At 40.0% G+C, this 13,184-nt stretch overlaps 1 protein-coding gene and 1 pseudogene across 2 annotated transcripts in view; both read left to right on the forward strand.

The window, feature by feature from the left end:
• The window catches only part of LOC102830770, a 16,402-nt pseudogene extending 10,596 nt beyond the window's left edge, over positions 1–5,806 (forward strand).
• The window catches only part of PON3 (paraoxonase 3), a 114,967-nt gene that overhangs the window by 60,340 nt on the left and 41,443 nt on the right, over positions 1–13,184 (forward strand). The window contains exons 1-2 of one of the 2 annotated variants that reach the window (XM_006834273.1): positions 5,837–5,925; positions 11,426–11,496. The exons of the other annotated variant lie outside the window; for it this stretch is intronic. Of the exons in view, the coding sequence (XP_006834336.1) occupies positions 5,852–5,925; positions 11,426–11,496 (145 nt within the window). The 5' untranslated portion in view covers positions 5,837–5,851. Of the gene's footprint in view, positions 1–5,836; positions 5,926–11,425; positions 11,497–13,184 lie in introns of those variants that run through there. 2 annotated transcript variants of the gene reach the window in all.

The raw sequence follows: 13,184 nt of genomic DNA on the forward strand, positions 1-13,184 counted from the left end.
GAGGCAATTGTTCAAACAGAACAAGGGGATACTGAATAGTTTAAAATCAGGAAAGGTGTATCTTTTCATCATGCTTATTCTATCTGTATGCTGAGCAAGTTATCTGAGAAGCTGAAATATATGAAGAAGAATTGGATTGGAGGATTGGAGGTAGACTCATTAGCAACCTGCAATATGCAGATGATAGAACTTTGCTTGCTCAAAATGAAGAGGATTTCAAATACCTACTGATGAAGATCAGAGCCCACAGCCTTCAATGTGAATAATGAAAACAAAAATACTCACATCTAGACCCATAAATAACAAACTGAATGGAGAAAACATCAAAGTTGTCAAAGACTTCATTTTGGTTGGATTCACAATCAACATTCGTGGAAACAGCAGTCAAGAAATCAAATGACATATCACATTAGACAAATACGCTGCAAAAGACTTCTTTAAAGTGCTACCAAGAAAAGATAACAGTTTGAAAACTAAGGTGCGCTTTACCCAAGCTATGGAAAAATATTAAAAGTACCATGGAATGCCAGAGAACAAACAAATCTGTGTTGGTAGAAGTATAGCCAGAATGCTCCTTAGAATCCAGGATTGTGAGACTCATCTCTCAAACCTTGGACATGCTTTGAGGAAGGATCTGTCCTTAGAAAAGGACGTCATGCTTAGGAAAATGGAGAATCAAAGAAAAAGGGAAGAATCCCAAAGAGATGGATTGACACAGTGGCAGCAGTAATGGGCTCAAATGTAAGAACAATTCAGAGGATGGCTCAGGGCTAGGCAATGCTTAGTTCTGTTGTGCATACGGTTGCTACGAATCAGATCCAACTTGACTGCAATTAATGACAATAACAACAACCAGCTCACCCTTGATTCTTGTTGTTTTATCATAAAATGACATCATAGGAGAACATCCCCGAATTGCCACGTTGCATTGTTACATAACTGCCAGATCACTGAGAATTATGTTCCAACCATGCTGACACATATTTTGCTGTTGTTAAGGGTTGTCGAATCGGCGAGACACAATTCAATCCAAGACAGTTCTACTAAATATTTTGTGATAACATTACTAAAGTCCTAGATTTGCACCCTCTGATATCTGCTTTCTAGTCTCACCACATGTTTAAGTGTTTTCTTGTTGTTAGGGCAGGACCCTGCTTCTAAATTCAAATTTCTGTATTTTTAAAAATCATGCTAAGCTATTGTTACTAAGAGACCTCAGTTTTAATGGTTTAAAGAATATATATATTTTTTCTGTTGTTATTGTTAAGTGTCGTAGAGTCAATTCTGACTTTTTGTGACCCTGTATAGGCTTTACGAGGAGCTGATTGTGGGTTTGAACTGCTGACCTTGTGGTTAGCAATCCAATGTTTATCCTACAGTGGCATACCAGGTCTCCAAATATGGCTGAGTGGCAGTCAATCATAGATAGGTAAGAGAACAGATCAAAAGCCCGACTTTCCGAAGCTGAATGCTACTTCATTCACTGTGCAACTTTCACGTAAGTTCTCTGAGCCTCAATTTATCACCTTTGTTTAGGATAATAACACTAACTCTTCTCAGCTCTGGTGGCACAAATGATTGTTTGCTTGCTGATTGAAAGGTTGACAGTTCAAACCCACCAGTGGATCTATGGGGGGAGAACTTGGCAATTTAATTCTATAAAGATTATGGTCAAGAAAACCCTACAGACAGTTCTACTTTATCACATGGGGTTGCTAAGAGTTAAAAACAAAACAAAAACTTTGATACCCCAAAACAGCAGTAACTATAGTATAGGGTTGGCAAAACAATTAAAGAAGTATATGTAAAGTTAACAACAGTGTTTATTACATGCTAGTGTTATAACCACTTTATATTTTTTTTAAAGGTTTATACTTTTTTCTCACAGAAGAATATTCTACATTAGTAGGAAAATGCTGACACTTCCGCTGTAGCATTACAGGGTCTTTCTATGAAGTTATTTGTATTTATTAAGAAATTATCATCAAGTCCTGGTGTGGTGCTGTAGGATAAACACTAGCCTACTAACCGAAAGATATGTTGGCAAGAGTATAGTATTATGTTGTTGTTGTTTTGAGCCGTGGAATCGGTTCTGACTCATAGCGACCCTGTACAGGGTTTCCGAGGCTGTAAATCTTTATGGGAGCAGAAAGCCTCATCTTTCTCCCACAAAAGAGCTGGTAGTTTTGAACTGCTGAACTTGTGGTTCGTAGCCCAATTCGTAACCACTACGCTACCAGAGCTCCTTTATGTTGTTGTTGTTGTTGTTGTTGTTGTTGTTGTTGTTGTTAAGTGCCATCGAGTCGGTTCCGACCGAGGGTGTAAATCTTTACGGGAGTAGAAAGCCTCATCTTTCTCCCGCAGAGCGGCTGGTAGTTTCTAATATATAGTTACAATTAATTGAAAGGACCACCACTCCTCTGTCAGTCTGCTGTACTGTGGTGGCTTGTGTGTTATAGTGATGATGGAAGCTGTACCACAGGTATTCCAAACACCAGCAGGGTCACCCATGGTGTACAGAGTTCAGTGGAACTTACAAAAACCTTATGAATAGCAGCTAAATATTTTCTTACATAGTGTCAGAAGACAAGCCCCTCAAGTTGGAAGGCAATCAAAATACAACTAGGAAAAATGAATTGACCTTAATGAGCACAGAGGAAAGCTTTCAGGACCTTAGTTTGTTGATGTAGCATGACTCAAAATGACAAAAAACAGCTGCAAACATCCATTATTAATCAGAACATGGAATGTACTTAATATGAAACTAGGAAAATTGGAAGTTATCAAAAATGATATGGAGCACATAAAGATCAATATCCCAAGTAATAGTGAGCTACAAAGGACTGATATTGGACATTTTGAATCAGCCAGTCTTATAATCTACTATTCCAGGAATGACACATTGAAGATAATGATGTCTCATTCATTTTCAGAAACAATATTTTAAGATCTATGCTTAAGCACAGCACCTGCAAAAAAGACGAGATAATATGGCTGTTATTCAAATTTACGTACCAACCACTAATGCCAAAGGAGAAGAAATTGAAGATCTTTACCAACTTCTGAATCTGAAATTGATCAAACATGCAATTAAGATGCATTAATAATCATTGTTGATTGGAATGCAAATGTAAGAAAGAAAGAATAAGGACTGGTAGTTGGAAAATATGGCCTTGGTGATAAAAGTGATGCTGGAGATCACATGATAGAATTTTGCAATTCCACTTACTCGTTGAGAATGCCTTTTCTCAACAACATAAACTGACTATACACATGGGCCATGCCATGTGGAATGCAGAGGAATCAAATCGACTACATCTGTTGAAAGGGATGATGGAGGAGCTCAATATCATCAGTCACAACAAGGCCAGGGGCAGACTTGGGATCAGACAAATCATTTGCTAATATGCAAGTTCAGGTTGAAGCTGAAGAAAATTAAAACAAGTTCAGAAGAGCTAAAGTATGACCATCCTGAAATTAGAGACCATCTGCTGTACTTGAGATCACTATGAGTCAGAATTGAGTGAACAGCATCTAACAACAACAATGAGAAGGAAGGGTGGAAATTTAATCATTTTATTGGGCAATCTTGTGTTCAGAAAGAAAGGGTAAATGGATTTTGATTGCCAGTTAAAGGAAAGTTCATTCAACAAACTCAAGAAGAATTTGAAAATGACTTTTATTCTAGAAACATTAAATAAATTTATTTTTAAAAATAAATCTTCAGAGTAAAATAAACTAAAAACTTGAGAAATTTCCATAAACATTGAAAGGGATAAACAAAGCTTATTCTCATACAGTGAAATGCTATATAGTTATATACATGCATTACACATACATAAGTAAAGCTACATGCTGGAAAATGGATAAATTTCACAAACAATGTTGAGCTATAGAAAAGCTCCAAGAATATATGTAGCATGATGTTATTTTCGGTGTGAAATTAGAAAATGTAGATTGAGGAAGCTTGAAGGTAGTGATTGCCACAAAATTTAAGCTACTGGTTGCCTCTAGTGAAGGTGGAAGCAGTGGTCAGAGAAAAGACATAGAGGACTCCTAGACTGCTGGTAATACATTTGCTGACCTGGTTAGTTTAGACCAATGTTTGTTCTGTAATTACTGTACATATATATTTTAGATGCTCAGGTATATTTGATGTAGCTCACGATACATTTTTAAATCATTTTATTTTCCTGTTGTTGAAAATACACACAGCAAAATGTACACCCATTGAAATTTCTGCATGTTCCGTTTCGTGATATTGATCACATTATTCAGACAATATAGCATTCTCAGGCACCTTTTCTGAGTTATTCCTCACCCTTTAATGTTAATCACTGCCTCCTCAGATTCTTTTCTAATCTTTTGACATGCTGTTGTCAAGTTGATCTTAGGTAGATAATTTTTTCATTTTTGTTTTTAGTTTTAAAGATTATCTTAGAACAGGAGTTTCAGGAATTCATTCAACTGTTAAGTCCAGGATATCAGGAGTACATACGAATATCTAATTTTGTTCTGCATTGTTCCCATTTTGATCAGGATTCTAATATGAAATCTTTGATTAAAATGTTTGGTAACAGTAGTAGATCACCATTCAGTTCTGGTCTCGTGGTAAAGGAGGCAATTCATGTTCATGAAGGCTATGGTCACAACATTTCGTAACTACCTTCTAGTAACTAAAGTATTGATAGGACCTGCATAGATTCACAGAAGAGGGCCATAGGGCTTGCATCTCAATGGGAAGAGTATTAAGGAATTTATAGTCATCTTTAATGTGACACATTTAATCAGAGCGATAAAATGGAATCCACAATGGCTACCAAGTCTTTGAAGAGACAAAAAAGAGAATGTGGGAAAAAGAGATTTTCTCCCCCAAAAAACTATGGGTGTTACTAAGGCATGTTCATACCTAAGGGTAATATTTCCAAAGAAAGAAAGAAAGAAGAAAATGGACTTGGAACAAAGGGCCGAGTTGGTCTTTAGGGGAAGCAATAAATGCAAGAGATGGGCTTACAGAGGTACCGCCTGGGGTCTTTGCTTAAATGTCCCCTATCAAGGAGTCTTTCCCCTGAATCCTCTTTCTTAAACTGGCACCTCCATCATTCACTATCTCCCACCCCTGAGGTTTCTCCAAAGCTTATTTCACTGTACATCAACAGTGATAAACTTTACTTGTTTCTTTCTTGTCTCTTTCCCTTCTTCCACTGCCAATGACATGTAAATTCAATGAGAATATTTCTCTTGTCTTCCAGCATCTAGAACAGAGTCTGGCCCGGGACAGGTGCTCAGTAAATGTGAGCAGAGACAAGGAAGGGATAGGAAGTGAAGTGAAGTGTCCCAGTATGCTGTAAGTGAAGATGAGGTGAAGAGAGGACAAAGTGCTTGAAATCCAGTTGTTTGAAGGTGAGGAAAGGAATCAGAGTTTAACTTCAGTCTTCACTTCCTTACAATTTCTGGCTGAGTCACCCTGATCAAATTACTGCACCTTTTGAGCCACAAGGATTAAGACCTTGTCGGTACAAAGTGAGCGCTCACACCAAAGCTTGGCTCTCCTTTCCCACGCCTCTCCATTTCCTAAAGTCTGCTTGCTCTCTCCACCTTGCCGGGGCTAGGCGGCTGTTCTCCGGGTCCCTCTCTTTTAAGTTCGGTGGATCACAATGAGGTCCAGACTGAACCCAAATCCGAACCTTTGGTATCGGCTGATGGCCCAGCTAGGTTTGGACCTGGCGGGGCGGGGCGGGGCGAGGTGGGGCGGAGCGGGAAGGGACGCCACAGGCCAATCCCGGAGCGACCCAAGCGGGGCTGAAGCTGTAGCCAGGCAGAACCTCAGTCAGTCTGTCTGTCCAAGGCCATGGCGAAGCTGATGGTGCTCACCCTCCTGGGGCTGGGACTGGGACTCTTGAGGGACTACCGGTCTTCTTACCAGTAAGTGTCATCGTGGTGAGGGCTGCACCTTCCCTACTCCCACCTCCACCCCACCAGCACGACAAACCCCCAGAATAGTGGATCCAGACTCTGAACAGAAAACCTACAGGAAGGTTAAGGTTCACATCCCTCAGGATTGACCAGGTTTCCATATGCCACATATAAATGTATCGTTGCCCAATATGAGAATCGATGGCCTGTGGCGTGAGCGGCTAAATTATCAGGAGATATCCAAATAACTTTCTAGTAGAGTTCTGTGTTTTAAGCGTCTCTTCAAAACAGATAACCAGATGGGGACCCCAGATATTGTATGAATCAGGAAAAGGAGCCCAAAATATGATTGCCTGATCCTGGGGAAAACTAAGAGCATGGAGATTTTCAACGTGAGGCCCCGCTGAAACAGGCAGCAGGGCAACCTGAGGACCCCAGGAGCAGGGAGCCCAGGAGCACTGATGCCCCTCGCTTCCTCTCCAAGGAATGGGTGCGATGGGAAGAACCCCATGTCTGGCATGTAATGCCCTGGCTTCTGGCTTCTGCCCCTGTGGAATGAGGGGCGAATCGTTGCTCATTTCTAAAACTAGTTGCTGCTGGTTGTTCTCAAGTTCGCTTCGCTCAACTCACCACAACGTATGCATAACAGAATTTTTCTGCTTAGGTAAGCTGGAAGAGTACTGAAAACTTACATATGAAGCAACTAGCACAATGCTTGCTACGTAATAATCAGTCCCTTAAACGCGCTCTACAAACTGTTTGGTGCTGTTAAGGGGGGAAAAGTGTTTTAAGATTATACCTGTAGTTTTGTTGAAACTTTTTACAGGGGTCAAAGTCTAGAGATCATCCTATTCTCTAAGACCCAGGCAATAATATCTTCGTTCTATCCTGAAGTAAAACATTAATAAGAATCAAATTGAACATTTTTTATCTTAAACAATATATACAGTCCTGTGGGCTGATTAAAAACTTACATTCAAAGTTTTTATAAATGATTCTTTTTTATTATTGGTTAATTATTTTGAAATCACGATGAGAGAAATGTCAAGGAACAAGCTGTTGGTGATTTTGGCTTTTAAATTATGTAAAAATTACAGTTTGTGAATTTCCATTAGTCATTTGCTAATTTTTTTTTTCTTTTTTTTTGGTCACAGCACATGTGTACTTGTAGCATTAACCTGGGCAAATGGAAATGAGATATTGTAATCATCCCAACACCTGATCTAGGCTTTCTCTGCTTCAGTCCTCCATTTCCATCTGTACCTGGACTGTTTCTGCTCACTCTCTTCTAGCCGCTCCACACCAAGATGACTTCCAAAGGATAACAAATCTGCCAGGAAGGAATGAGAGTGAATTGTCCTGGTTTACTATTCCTTATTTTGGACTCCTTATGTGGTGCTGCAGGATAAACACTGGACTGCTAGCCAGAAGATCAGCGGTTCCAGCTACCAACAGGGTGACTATGAGTCGGAACCGACTCAACAGCACTCAACAACAACAATTCCTTACTTTGGTCTACGAATGCAGACTACAGGCATCTTTTACACGTTTTCATGTACAAGGGTAGCTTTATCATCCTTATTCTAACGAGTAAGGAGTCCTGGTGGTATTGTGGATTAGGCTTTGGGTTGTTGATTACATGGTTGGCAGTTCAAATCCACCAGCTGCCCTGTGTGAGAATGATGAGGCTGTCTGTACCTATAACAATTTACAGTCTCAGAAACCCTACATGAGTCACTATGAGTAAATTATTAGTAAGGCAATAGGTTTGGTTTTTGGTTTATGCTAAAATGTTTCTCTCTCAGCAATAGAGCTCATTTTCTTTAAAATCCACATTTCCCTAATTTACTCCTTTATTTTCATCTTTTCAACTGTAATGCCAGATTTCTATTTTCAAAACACCTTTTAGTGTCTTTGCTCAAGGGGTGACTCCCCACTTTCCTTTGAAGCCTGCTTTCTAAATGCATGTCTGCCATGTAGTGAGTTCCGGTCTCCTTGCCAACCAGGCTTCACTTATGTCTTCATCTCTTTGTCTCCAGACTGATGGTTTGCCATTCTGACTGTGTCTCAGGATGAACTGTGGGGCTTTTACAAAGGGGATTATGGGACCCCATTCCTTATGTATTAGTAGCCTTGGCATGATACATAGTGGAAGCATGCAACATTTTTTTCTGAATAAATGAATGAATAAAAAACAAACTGCCTTTAAATTCCTATCAGTGTGTACCATGTTGAAAAATCACATAACATTTATAGTTCGTGAATTTCCATTAGTCTTTTAGCAAATAATTTTTTGTCATAGCGTATGCATAGTTGTAGCATTAACCTGGGCAAACAGAAATGAGATATTGAAATCATCCAACACCTGATCTAGGCTTTCTCAGCCTCAGTTCTCCACCTGCACCTGGATTTGTTCTGCTCACACTCTCCCAGCTGCCCCACACAAAGATGATGTAATTCAGTTCATCTAATATCCAGAGAATTCGTTCACCTTTGCTTCATCTTCCTTCTGTAAGATATAAATTATCAGTAAGGCAAGTTAAGATTTTATCTACCTATCTTTTTTGTTTTGTTTTGTTTTTATTGTAAATTATGTGATAGTTTACATGGGAGAACATTAGCTTTACATTCATCCTATCGTATATCATTTCATTGCCATGGTTACAATCCCTTCCATGCATCATCAACCAACCAAATGGTATACCCAACAAGCAGGCCCCTCGGTCATCAGCAGACAGCCCCGCTCCCTCTTTGGATCTAGAGTCCCTAGCCACTCCATCTCTCCACGTCATCATCTCTGCCTCCATCTCTGGCGTCACTGTTTCCCACACTCTGCACTTCTCCCTTGATGATCCCAGGTACCCCCACTTCTGGACTGCAAAATCAACGACACCCCTCCTTTTGCTACAAAACATCTACCTTTATGTTTCCATCCCTCACAGTCAGTCCAGATAGCAATTATTCACTATTGTACCACAAAAGTCCTATCCCCGTCTCCTTTCATCAGACAGATTGGATATGACTCAGTGGAGATTGTACCTTCCTCCACGCCCTCTGGATCTAGGCTCCCTCTTGAAAGCTTGTAAGCCAGTAACTTCTTACCCTTGTAGCTCCCCAATTTGGGGTAGCCAATGTCCAAGTTGCCCACCGCTGTCTACCCTGTGTACCAAGGGGGTGAGAATGATCCCTGCTGTAAAAATTTGTTCCTTCTTTTGAGCTACTGCATCCATAGGTGTATGTCAAGTTCATAAAATAGTATCAGATTTCTCTTTTTTTTTTTTTCCTCTCCTTTCTTCTTCTAGTCGAGTTCTAATCATCCAGCCATTGAAGCCAGGTCAAGTGGGTATTACCTGCAAGTGTGAGTGTTCTTGTGCAAATCCCCTCACTTCTTATCAGCTGGACACTTCATTCTCCACTCTAGTCTTCTATGGCTATGTCACTGTCTCTGGGCCCAGGAGTCCCCAGGTCTTGACATACTGCTGGCCAACCGGGTCTCCACCAGGGTTCACAGAAGTCTATTGAATGTGGTCAGACTTAGCTCACAATTTCATTGCTGTTTTTCCCTCACTTCTCCTTATCGGTGACCAATGTGGTCATCATTCAGACTGCATGCCTGCTCATGTATTCTCCTTAAGTCTTATTCTTGGAAGGGGGTTTGCCCTGAAGGCACCCGACCCCTTGCCTTGAAGTCTTCTGGACTAACAACTTGGTTGCTTTTGTAGTAGTCAGTCAGACTGCCATTATTGTGTTGTATTTTTCCTGTGGGTCTTTCTTTCAAGAAGTATCTTCTGTTCTTCTAGCCACTCCAGGCTGGTCTGCTTGTCCTTTCAAGTGGAGATTTTGGATGGGGTTCAGGATTCTACCTATGGTCTTATGCAATGCAAAGGCTCTACAGGAAGCCTCCTTCACCGGACACGTTGTAGCCCCATTTTAGGTATTCCAATCAATTATATCTACTTATCTATGTTTAACCAACAAACAAACTCTGGTAGCATAGTGGTTACGAATCAGGCTGCGAACCGCAAGTTCAGCAGTTCGAAACTAGCAGCCGCTCCACAGGAGAAAGATGAGGCTTTCTGCTCCTGTAAAGATTTACAGCCTTGGGAACCCTGTACAGGGTCGCTATGGGTCTTAACAACAACAACAATATTCCTAGGACTTCTTGAATAATTGTCACTGCTCATTGTAACTATATTGTATAATTAAAAAAAAAACAAAACAAAACCATGTCACTGAGTCGATCCTGACTCAGTGACTGTATCATTCAGAGTAGAACTGCTCTAGGGACTTCAGAGCGTCCTGGTGCAGTGCTGAGGATTAAGGCGCTGAGCTGCAAAGTTGGTTTGAACATCAAGGTCGGCCGTTTAAGCTCACCAGCCACTCCTTGGAAACCCTATACAGGGTCACTGTGGGTTGGAACTGACTTGACAGCACTTAACAATAACAAAAAATCTTTATGGAAGCAGACTGTCCCATCTTTCTCCCTTGGAATGGCTGGTTGATTCCAATCACCGACATTTGGTTACCAACTGAACACTTTCACCCTTTGTGACCAGGGCTCCTTATTGTTTCTCAATAAATGTTCATTGTTTAAACCTCTTAACTGCTAAGTTTGTCATCTGTATCATCAGTAACTTTACTGTGGTCAGGTGGCCTGCTGGGTACTTCCTCCTCACATTTGTTCTCTTTCCTTCATTCAAATGTTTGCTCTGTTTATATGCTCAGTTTTAACAAGTTGCAGTGTGTGTGTGTGTGTGTGTGTGAAATGCTCTTTCTGTGCTGGCTTTGAGTATGATTGAAGTTATAAACTCATTGAGCACCCCTACATTATTCAAATGCTACATCCAAGTTCAGGCTCTGAGGCCAGATTGGCGATATGGGCAAGAGACCTAACTAACTATCAGTAGGTTTAAAACCTCAATGGGATAAATTGGAACCATTTTGTTATTAACCCTAATTTTCATTAGGGTTTCCAGCAGGTTCATTCCAATTCATAATTTGCATTTCTACTTCAGATATACTAAATCACAATCAACATTTCAACGAGATCCCTAGGCGTATTCATAAGGACTACCTTTATAATATAGATTATTATAAAGATCTATAATAATCACATGGGGTGAAAACAAATTATCATCAGGGACTCACAATAGAATGAAATCGTTAAAAGTCCTGGTTTCCAAATAGGGCTCCTTACACAACTGTTGAAATTGTTTCCCTCCAGCCAATGTGTACAGAGACGAGGACACTATGTATCTCTTTTACTATCCATGAACTCCATCCAGTTCCCACTCCTGCCCCCAACTAAATAAATATTAAATGTTGTGCCCAGAAGACTCCACGTGTCTTATTCAGGCCTTGTTTTATATAATTATACAGGTTTCAGAAACCACTAACCCTGGGATTGAAACCTAGGAAAAATAAAGAACTTTACAGACTGCTTACCTTTGAAATGCAATTACATTTTTTAGAATACTTTTATATGGATTTCATTCCTTTCCTCCCCTAGAATACGACTTAATGCTGCCAGAGAAGTGACACCAGTGGATCTTCCTAACTGCAATTTAGTAAAAGGAATAGGTATGTATATAAGAGAAGTGTCTCATTTGTACTTTTGGTATTAGTTGATTTTTGCACCTGTTTAATTTTGTTCAAAACTAAAACTTTCAACAAGGAGAGTATTGTCAACTCAATACCTAGTTGTTGTGGCTCTGATTCATGGTGACCCCAGATGTGACAGGCAAGAACTTTGTTCCAAAATGTTCAATGGCTGATTTTTCAGAAATAGACTACCATGTTTTTCTTTCTAGACACCTCTGGGTAGCCTCAAATCTCTGGCTTTTTGGTTAACAGCAAGCATGTTAACAATTTGAACCATGCAGGAATTATATAACCCAGTGATAGTAATGGTGGTTGTGTGCCACTGAGTCAGTTCCAATTCATAACAATCCTGTATAGAGTTTCCAAGGCTGTACACCTTTACAGGAGCAGAAAAACTCCTCTTTCTCCTGCGGAGCAACTGGTAGATTTTAACTACTAAGCTTGTAGTTAACAGCGCAGATCATAATCCACTAGGCTATCAGGGCTCCTTCCATAATTCAGTTGCATTGTTAATGCTGTTGAGTCACGTCTGATTCGTTAGAGACCCTGTATAGTGTTTCCGAGGAGCAGCCGGTGGGTTTGAACTGCTGATCTTGTTGTTTGCAGTCCAGTGCTGATCATACAGCACCACACCAAGACAGACCACAATAATGTAGTAGTTGACTATAAAAGCTAAGGCATTTTGTTTTGACTTCATCAACATATTGTCAAGGTATTGACAATTTCTGATTTATTTTTCTTTTTGTTTGATAAGTTTTGCAAAGACAGAATTCAGAACAATATTTGTGGTAATAAAACCTGAAGAAATAGAAGAGATATGAATGTAAGGAAAAGATGAAGGTAAAATAAAACGATGATTAAAGGAAACATTTTTAAAGAACACTCACACATCTTTGGGCATTTCTCACGCTGATAAAAGTGAAGAAAAATTCAAGACTCAATTTGAATTATTGAAGGATACTATGGGCAAAATCCAGCACTCATCTGTTATTAACGCTGTGGTGACTTCCAGAGTGCTGTGATGTTGGAAGCTGTGCCTTGAGGACTAAGGCATAGCTTAGTCCTTATGCATTTTAAGTACAAGCAGGATCACCTATGGTAAACAGGTTTCATCAGAGTTTAAAGTCAGACTAGGAAAAGGGAGACGCAGACAACTTCTGAATGTTTAGCTACTGAAAACATTATGAATAATGTGGAACAATGTCAGATATAGTACCAAAAGATGGAAACATTATGACTAGCAACAGAACATCATTGTATATACTGCCAGAAAATAAGATTCTCAGCTTGGAAGGCATTCAAAATACAACTAGGGAAGAGCTGCTTCCTCAAAGTAGAGTTGACCATAATAATGTGAATTGAGGAAAGCTTAAAAGACCTGTATTTACTGATGGTTGTTGTTGTTAAGTGTGATCAAGTCAATACTGACCCATAGTGACCTTATGCACAGCAGAACGAAACACTGCCCAATCTTGGGCCAACCTCACTACTGTTGCCAAGCTTGAGTCCATCGATGATGCCACTTGGCCAATTCATCTTATTAGGGGTCTTCCTCTTTTTCTCTGACCCTCCACCTTACCAAACATGATCTCCTTCCCCAGTGACTGGTCCCTCCTGACAATATGTCCGAAGTATGAGAAACGAAGTTTGGCCATCTTGGCCTCCAA

Source organism: Chrysochloris asiatica, unplaced genomic scaffold (assembly GCF_000296735.1).
Source record: "Chrysochloris asiatica unplaced genomic scaffold, ChrAsi1.0 scaffold00010, whole genome shotgun sequence".
Classification (NCBI taxonomy): domain Eukaryota; kingdom Metazoa; phylum Chordata; class Mammalia; order Afrosoricida; family Chrysochloridae; genus Chrysochloris; species Chrysochloris asiatica.